Source organism: Poromitra crassiceps, assembly GCF_964638095.1.
Source record: "Poromitra crassiceps genome assembly, chromosome: 13".
Classification (NCBI taxonomy): Eukaryota; Metazoa; Chordata; class Actinopteri; order Beryciformes; family Melamphaidae; genus Poromitra; species Poromitra crassiceps.
In genome coordinates this window covers 30653552-30662087 of record NC_139644.1, presented here as the reverse complement: position 1 = coordinate 30662087, position 8536 = coordinate 30653552, and the positions used below count along the sequence as shown (strand labels likewise).

Genomic DNA, 8536 nt, shown 5'->3' with positions numbered 1-8536 from the left:
TCGTCATCACATTCATTGTCATTTCCCCCTGGTGTGGCTACAGTAGTCTGACTCTGGTACAATGTTTATAATGAAAAACAGAAGAGAAAATATTTGAGATACAAATGCGATTATTAGGTTATTATTACATTAAAAAATATAATGAAATATATTCTGAGGTTGTATGGATATAATTTTTTAGACATTTTCAATAGAATTGTCAATGGGTTTTTAAAGACATCTAATGCTATTTTGGGGGCCTTGGCATGGAAAAGTTTGGGAACCCCTGTTCTAGGTCACTGGCAGGCAGGTAATGGGTCATCCACCATTACAATAGCTGTTGACCATCACCCCCAACAGTAACAAAAGCAGTTGACTTGCCAAAACTGAAACAATAGCCTATGAAACCAACATTGTCACCAGACATAGGCTACTCAAAAACAGACAAACAAATAAGATCCCCCCCCCCCCTAATAAATGAGTATTTTAATCTGTTATGTGTCTGAGAGTAAAAAGTGAGAAAATGACTAAACATTCCACAACATTCAATTTCGGGCATTCAAAGACACACAGACACACACACGCACACACACACACTCTTCTCTGCTGCCAGACCTTACACAACTCACTGATTAGGTTTACCTGCATGTGACAACTTAAGTGCTAACTTAAAATAAGACTGATTCATGCTCTGTACAGCTCATGGCTATAATGGAGGCAGTGGAGAACGCCTGAGTTGTATCTTTGGACGACTTTTCCCCCCTCTCCATTACACTCCTCCCTCTAGAGTAGACAACGCGAGAGGCATCAGTGTGGCACATAGAGGTCGGGTCACATTCACAATACTATCACTACCTCCATATTTTGGAGCATAGGTATTAAATTCTCCAGCACATCTATCATTTCAGTATCCACTGTCTGTCATTGCAAACAATCTGCCTGGGCGGGCCGTATGGATAAATAAATCATCCCTCTCTTTAGTGGATGGTCTGTTGTTGTGTGCAGGACGGCCTGGATGTCACTTCAGGAGCCAAGGAAACTGTGACAGCTCTTCCAGGCCGAGCAGACAGACAGCTGTAATGGGGAAGCAATGTCTGGAGCTGGAGAAGGGCCCAGCACTTATCAAGACTGTCAGAACAGGGTTACGGCTGGCCTGTTTCCATGATCATGCATCATCATTAGCATTATATCATCCTATTGGTTATGATGGCCAAGGCATCTTCACTCCACAAGGCCCAGCAGTACTCTGAAATAGCGGTTAATAGCCAGTCCATATACAGTATCTGCATAACTGCTGTAGATCAGCAGTGGGTCAGCTGACAGATAATTGGCCCACTCTGGTTACAAATCAACACACTACTGATAAGGTGGGTCTTTTTGAAGCCCTCTGAGCCCTCGTGCGCTCTGCGTGACGGTTTTGCTATCCCTGCTTCATTTCTGCTCATTCCACAGTAAGTAGGTTTGCTCCCTGCAGATACATTCTGTATGCAGAAACAGCAGAGTACAAACTACAAACATTATTGTGAAATGTAATTACAGCACCTCATCATTAAACTTATGACTTTGATTCCTCACTGAGGTGAGATGGAATTCTGTCTCAGTTTTCCTAGTCAGAAATACTTCAGAGGACAAGCTGATGATGGAAGACATTTTACAGAGCGCCTGCAAAGTCAGTGTTGAACTTAAACACTTTGTGCCAGGTCCAACACAACTACCACAAGCCAAGGCTGAGCTGACATAGTGAATGTGAACAAAACAGAGCCCAGATTGTGACCCATGTTGCTCTTCTGCAGCTTGAGGCAGCCAAGGTCATAGTGATGAGGTGCTGCTTCAGAACTTGTTTGATACAGCTATGCAATTCACTTCTATAAGCATGATTCTATAATGCAGAAAAAAGAACACTATATATGTTTTCCTTCAGACTACAGTCACAATCAATAGAGACAGTCCGCATCTCTGCGAACGCCCACAAAATGTTAAACGGCTGGCGCGCGAGTGGGGTAAAACCGCCGATATATCTCATGGGCTGACTCACCAAAAGACAGCGCTGCGGCTCTAAACTACAGGTTTGGGGGTTCTAGAGCAGAACACAAGACGTCTGCTCAGATGTGCGTTTACTGCGGTTGTTAAATCCCCGATCGTGTCTGCCTGGGCTGGGCTATCAGCTAAATTCTAACTTTGCTGAATGGATAGAACGGGGGAATTTACCCCACCCTGACCCCGCCCCCAGCAAGGCTGAGCCAGCTAACCCAGCGTCTATGACGAGACGTGGCCTCAACCTATGGGAAGTTTTTCATTCCTTTGCCCTAAAATGACTTGGCATTTCCTTTGTTGGAACAAAAGGGCACTTAATGTGATGATGCATGAATGCCAAACAGTTGAACTGATACTTCTTTCAAGTATTGTGGTGACTTTCCTGGTTAAAAATAGAAATTAGTCAATTTTCAGCAACTCTACTGTAATAGGGGCACGGTGGCGCAGTGGTAGGGCTGTCTCCTCACAGCAAGAAGGTCCTGGGTTCGATTCCCGCCTAGGACGTTGTGGGCATGTTCTCCCCGTGCTCCCCTGGGGCTCTCTCCAGATAGGAAATCCCTGCTAAAAACAGGCAAAAAATATATATATATACGGTACTGTAATCTTTAAAATATTGTACAGGTCATATTACACAAGTTGTGTACCACTTTTCCTTGATTAAGTTAGATTCTCCATTCATGTCGGAAAGCTCTACTCAAGGACTTTCACATTTCCATTCTACCCATCATGCCTGTCTGATCCTCACAGCTTAGTTGTTTCCGATAGTTACAAATATGTATGATCATGCCTTTTCGGTGAAACGCACCAATTTTTGTTGTATCTTTTTAAGTGATTTACACCAGATTCTCCACCTTTTTATAGTGATCAATGAAATGTTTTAATTTGCTGTTGCATTACATTACATTTCCTGCAGTCAAAGAAGTCACTTTCACATAAGTCAATAATCCCCTTCTACATTTAATGGGACACTGACATTTGGCTTCATCATCATCGGTGACAATAATCTGGCCAACACTCTCACACGCATCAACAACTTGCGTCTGGATTCCACTTCATCATTAAATTAGCTTTTTTTTATCATTGCCTCTCAAGTTTACTTCATACATGACACTCATTTGCCATTATCCCATAATACATTTTTACCTCCTGCTGGAACCAACAATATGAAAACCATTGATATACAAAGCAACTAATAACCACCACTGGATATACGTATGTAGCTATACAGAAGTGTATTCCTGAATTTGCTCTGTCTGGTCCCACTGGTTGAATTATTATCTGTAGTGTCCACAATTGTCTGTATTAGTTAATGTTTCAGATGATTTTGCTTGATCTTAATGCAGAGTCCATTATTAAAAGCAAATTGCCTGTACATTAATGAGAAATGTGAATTTCAGAAGTTTTTTGTTTTTACTATACCAGATGATGACATTCACTTCAGATCTCACTCGCTCTTTGTGAGCAAGAAAATCTACATGAACAAGACACAATCTCAAATAAGGTGCTGCTAATTGCCCTCTTCGGGACATCATGTAGAATCCATTTAATGAATAAAATAAAATACAGAAAGGTGAGTTTGAAATATCCTAATGTTTAATGAAAGGGTGATGTACTGATCAGCAAGAAAGGGGTACAGTAAAACTACGAGGGGAAGGGCAAAGAGCTTGGATGTACTCAAAACATGTCTGCCCGCTTCAACCGCAACATGATTCAGTCCACAGGAACTGCTTCTATACCCTTGTGCACTAGCTTGGTGTGTATCAAGGAGGCGCGGGGGGGAGGAGGCGCAAGGGTACGATGAAGATAAGTGTGCTGATGTTGTCACATACAAGTAAAGGAAATGGAAGGGGGAAAAAACAATTCCTTTTTGTTTTAACTATATCCCTATATCCCTCTGATCAATCAAAGTTCAAAATGGAAGCACCCCCCACGTGTGTGGAGCTAACCGCTGGGCCGGATCATGGCGTCCCATCTGCATACTTCTGGGGGTGGATAGGTTCTGTTTTTTTGTTGTTTTTCCTTTTTTTCTGTTGGTTCTTAAACCCTCTTCAGAGTGCGCTCATACCGCATAGAGTTCGTACATCTTCTTGGCGCAATAGGCCAGCGCAGCCAGTGCTATCGTGTTATGGAGTCTCTTTCTGTGGACGTCATCCCTGCGTACCAATACCACGGGCGAGGAAGAGGTGAGCGTGTGCAGGGGCAGCCGCGAGAGTTTTTGGCTGTCGTATTCCACCTGGTACTTGCAGCAGGGGTCAAACTGCCAGGAAATCCCGTAGAGGGCGGCGCAGGCCACGCTGAGGGCGCCGGCAGGCAACGCCACGTAGCGCGAGTATTCGGGCGGAAGCGAAAGCGGCGTCAGGAGGCAAGCGGTGCCTGACAACACGGCCGTCTTGTGCAGGCAGTTGCCCACGGCGATCCAGCGGGCCGTCTCGTCGCCGATGCGCGTGGGCTCGATCACAATGTATTTGTACTGGGCCTCCAGTGCCTGCTCCAGCTCGTACTCAAACTGGTCCTGCGCATTCTCCCCATTGTAGATCTCGTGCACGATGTAGCAGTCTGTCGCCGCCATCACTCCCCTGCACAGAAACAGAAAAATGGACAGGAATAGTGAGAGAAAAGATATTAGATTAGATTAACAAGAATCATTAAATCTAGCAGTAGGTTTGTTTAACCACATTTGCACACCAACCTGCTCTTTTTTTTGTGGGCAGTCCACCTGTTTTGTTTGTTAATACAGTGTTAAGGGAAAGCCTTTCAGGCAGAGCAAGAGTACAGAATGTGACACATGAACAAAATACAGCAAAACTGAAGCAATGTCATGAAATGTCATTGACTTAGCATATATCTCAAAACCGTTATGTTTTAGGCTAGCCTACTAGCTGTCAAATGGTGTCAGTCAAAATTCAGGAAACACAAAATGTCTTGCTCAAATTTGCATCAAATCTTGCATCATACTCTAGCTGTATGCTTACTTTATTAGGTGGTCTCACTGGTGCTAGTAAGCTACAAATGTCAGTAGCACAAAGACAAATTTAGTAGCACACAGGTGGCGGTTAAAGCCCTGGTTTATTGGTCAGACTTCATAGACGTGGGTATTGTTTTTTTTAACAGTAGACTACTACTAGTGACTGATACTGCTTATCGATCTGGTACTTTTAATGGGTTTCTTATCGGTTCTTTTTGTTAAATTAAGACCAGAAATTGCTTTATTTAATAAAAGGATGCAAAATCTTTAAATGAGTGTGTTCATAAATTCAATCTAACCATTTGATCTCAGTCAGATCAGAGCACTCTGGACAGAGCGTCAACAGATTTTATTCACAAAATAAAACAAATGAAATATGATGATTCATTAAACTATCCAGCATTAACGCCTATGTATTAATAAATACAAAATTGATTTTCTTATTCTCCAGTAGCACCTGTGCTAGTGGATACATATTTCTCTTAGCAAGAGTATTTTTTAATAGCACATGCTAGCAAAACTGTAGCACTGTACAGTCCTGGGCCTACAGTAGGCCTATATTTACATCATATACCACCCTCCCTAGATAGTTTGTATTGTATTACGTCTGCTTCTAGTGGGGATTATGAAAATAAAAAGTTCATCAATTAGCAGTGGAGGATTAGAAAAAACGTTTATTTACATATTTTTGCTAATCAAAATACAATTTACATATGAACATTGGTCAGCCTCTAATGTTAAAAAGCTAAATTAAATGTCTTCTAGTCTTGTTTGGGCTATCTGCAACTTTCAATTGAATCCATTAACAAACAAACTTTCAACAAAGACATTTGACAGCTGAATATGAGAATTTTTTTTAATACATTAACAGTATATGGTGGTTATGTAACTACCGTAGTTTGCGTATTAATTCCACAAGGTTTCCAGGGTTGATAAATACGATTTCCCTGGAGAATGTATTATTAAGCGATTGGTAAAATAATGGTACTGTTTCGAATAATGTCTTGTCTATCACTGTGAGAGATTTATCTGCTTATCTTCAACTTCTTGTCTGAATTGTCTTCAAACATGTCAGGGACGGATGGCTTTCAAATATCTTGATCTGTGGCCACAGTCTGAGGCCTTCTCAATGGATGGTGGCGACAAGAAACCCAGGGCTACAAGTTTTTTCACTATCCGAAGCTTAAACTATGACGGGACATCGACAAGCTCGAGAAAGGAGATAAGGCAGTCTGACGGTATGTTACTGGTTAATAGCGTATATTAACAAGTTTGTCAAGTTAATTTAAGCGTTGGTTAGATATACGTTAATGTATAGCTAGTTCGCTTACATGGTAGAAAGTTGGGGGACTGGCCAGCTAAGTTCAATGCCATTTTACTTTCATAACAGGCCAACCAACACAGCGGCTAGCTAAGCTAATACACGCGGAAGAGCAGCGGAATATCACTCTAATATTCGCATCAACGTACCATTAAACGCAACTTTCCAACAGTTAATGGACAATGTTAACCACATCACATGAGCTGCTAGCTAGTTTGCTCGCTAACATTAGCTGCTCACGTTAGCCAGCTAATGTTAGCTAACCAATGTATAAATTCAGCCTTGTCGCCTTGTTATTTAGCTACTCCAAAGCCCAAACCATATGCATGTTCAGGACATGGCAGACAATGACATCAGCAAGTCAGACTATCATATTAAAAGAACTTCGTTACATGGCAAAGATGTAACGTTACAGTAACTGACCTCTCCCTGTTTACTGGGACACCGCGCCTCCTTCCCAGCGACGCCATGTTGGAGATACAACAGTGATTGCGGCTGACGTCTTACGACACTGAGCATTTTGCGTAATGTAGTGTATAAATGTACTGTGAGCGTCGTTCAAGGGCAACTACGCACTACAATTCCCACGATGCCATTCGTGCCCCTTACGTATTTTATTATAATGCATACAGAGAGAGGTCAGACTACTGAGGCTACATTTCGTAAACCCAGCGAAAATACATGGAAGTACCGTGGCCCTACATAATCAAACACCGAACATCTGGAATGGCCAATTGAACACAAGGACAAAGCATAGTGTGCTACAGATTAGGACACACCGTGTCATTTATGCAAGTACATTGCATACATAACTCTCATACACATCACATGTTTGTAACATATATAGCCTATCCCAGTGTCGCTTTATCTCGGTTTTAGTAGGCCTATAATTTGTATTTTCCACGTATATTACTGCCACGTACTCACCCATACTGTGCGCTATTCAAACCCCTGGAGTTCTGTGTGCAGCGGGTGTACTGCACTACGAGCTGGCGTCCGTGTGGTGCGTGTCTCTTTCTTTGGAACGTTATGGCTCCGTTCCAGATTGTCTCACCATAATGCAAATACCAGTAATAGCAGCACGTGTAACAACTTTACAATCCAGGGAGCTACACTGAGCATGGATAACATGATTTATTACTTGTTGCAGATGCAAATAATTACTAATAAAAAAACGTAATTAGTAATAGTGGAATTCACAAGCTCATTTGAACTGTATGATGCATATCATTCCCATCACGGGTCCCCCCTCATTGGACATGACATTATCCCATGGACACCCCCCCCCATTGTTGATTACTGTACTTTATAATTTAAGATTATTTTTCTGGATCATTCCATCATCTGCTGTTGACGTGACCGCTGTGCTGCATAAAGTTGTACTAAGTCAAATTGCAAATTTGTAATTACTCACTGTGACTGAAATGAACCTTGAATATATCCAGAATATTGTCTATCTTGAAAAGTGTGTTTGTGATTCAAATGTACTATTGAGGCGGACTGACTGTTGGAGGAACCTGCTTGCTCACCCACCCCTGAAGTGAACAGCAATCCCAGCAACCAAAACCATCATTGGAAGAGCTTAATTGAGTTACTGTAAATGCAATATGCTAGCTAAGTATCTGGCAAATAAACAGAATAGTATGTGCATGTAATCAAATGTAATAATTAGAGTATTTATGTGTGCCTTTGAGTAGGCTACCCACTCCACCCAAGTTGCAGCTTTGTAAAATACAATGGCTCTGACTTCCACTGGAGAGGCTTAGGTCACCTAGGCCTCTCCAGTCGCACGCCTAAGCTTCAACTTTCTCATATTAATGATGCCCCAAATAGATCCACATTAGACCATGGATCCCATAAGGTTTTGTCCCGTGGAACTCCCATCTGAAAATATTTGTTGTTAGACATGTCTTAAGACTGAATTATATAAATCTATACACCAGTGAGTTGATACCAATAAGGTGAAGAGTGAAAACTATGAGAAAAATAGTCATCTCTATACATATTCTCGTGCTGACTTCCAGGAAGTAAAACAATATTTTTCTGGGGACTGCCTGGGATTCCCTCTTGGACCCCTAGGTGTCCCTGGACCCCACTTAATCACTGTTTACACTACAGAGGGGAGGGTGTGAGGGGCAGGTTCCCATTTGCACAAAAATGACTTCTATCAGTTCAACCAGCAGTTCCAGCATGGTGGTGTTTACATGTAGCTCAAGTCAAGAGGATCCTGTGGCTCC

General features: G+C 42.0%; 1 protein-coding gene across 1 annotated transcript; it reads right to left on the bottom strand.

The window, feature by feature from the left end:
• Positions 1-2909: 2909 nt before the first annotated feature.
• tmem11 (transmembrane protein 11) lies at positions 2910-6858 on the bottom strand. The gene is made up of 2 exons (XM_083649762.1): positions 6723-6858; positions 2910-4589 (listed from the first exon to the last, which is right to left on the bottom strand). The coding sequence occupies exons 1-2, from the start codon at positions 6767-6769 to the stop codon at positions 4073-4075; spliced, it is 564 nt and encodes a 187-aa protein (XP_083505888.1). The 5' UTR covers positions 6770-6858; the 3' UTR covers positions 2910-4072.
• Between the last annotated feature and the right edge of the window lie 1678 nt (positions 6859-8536).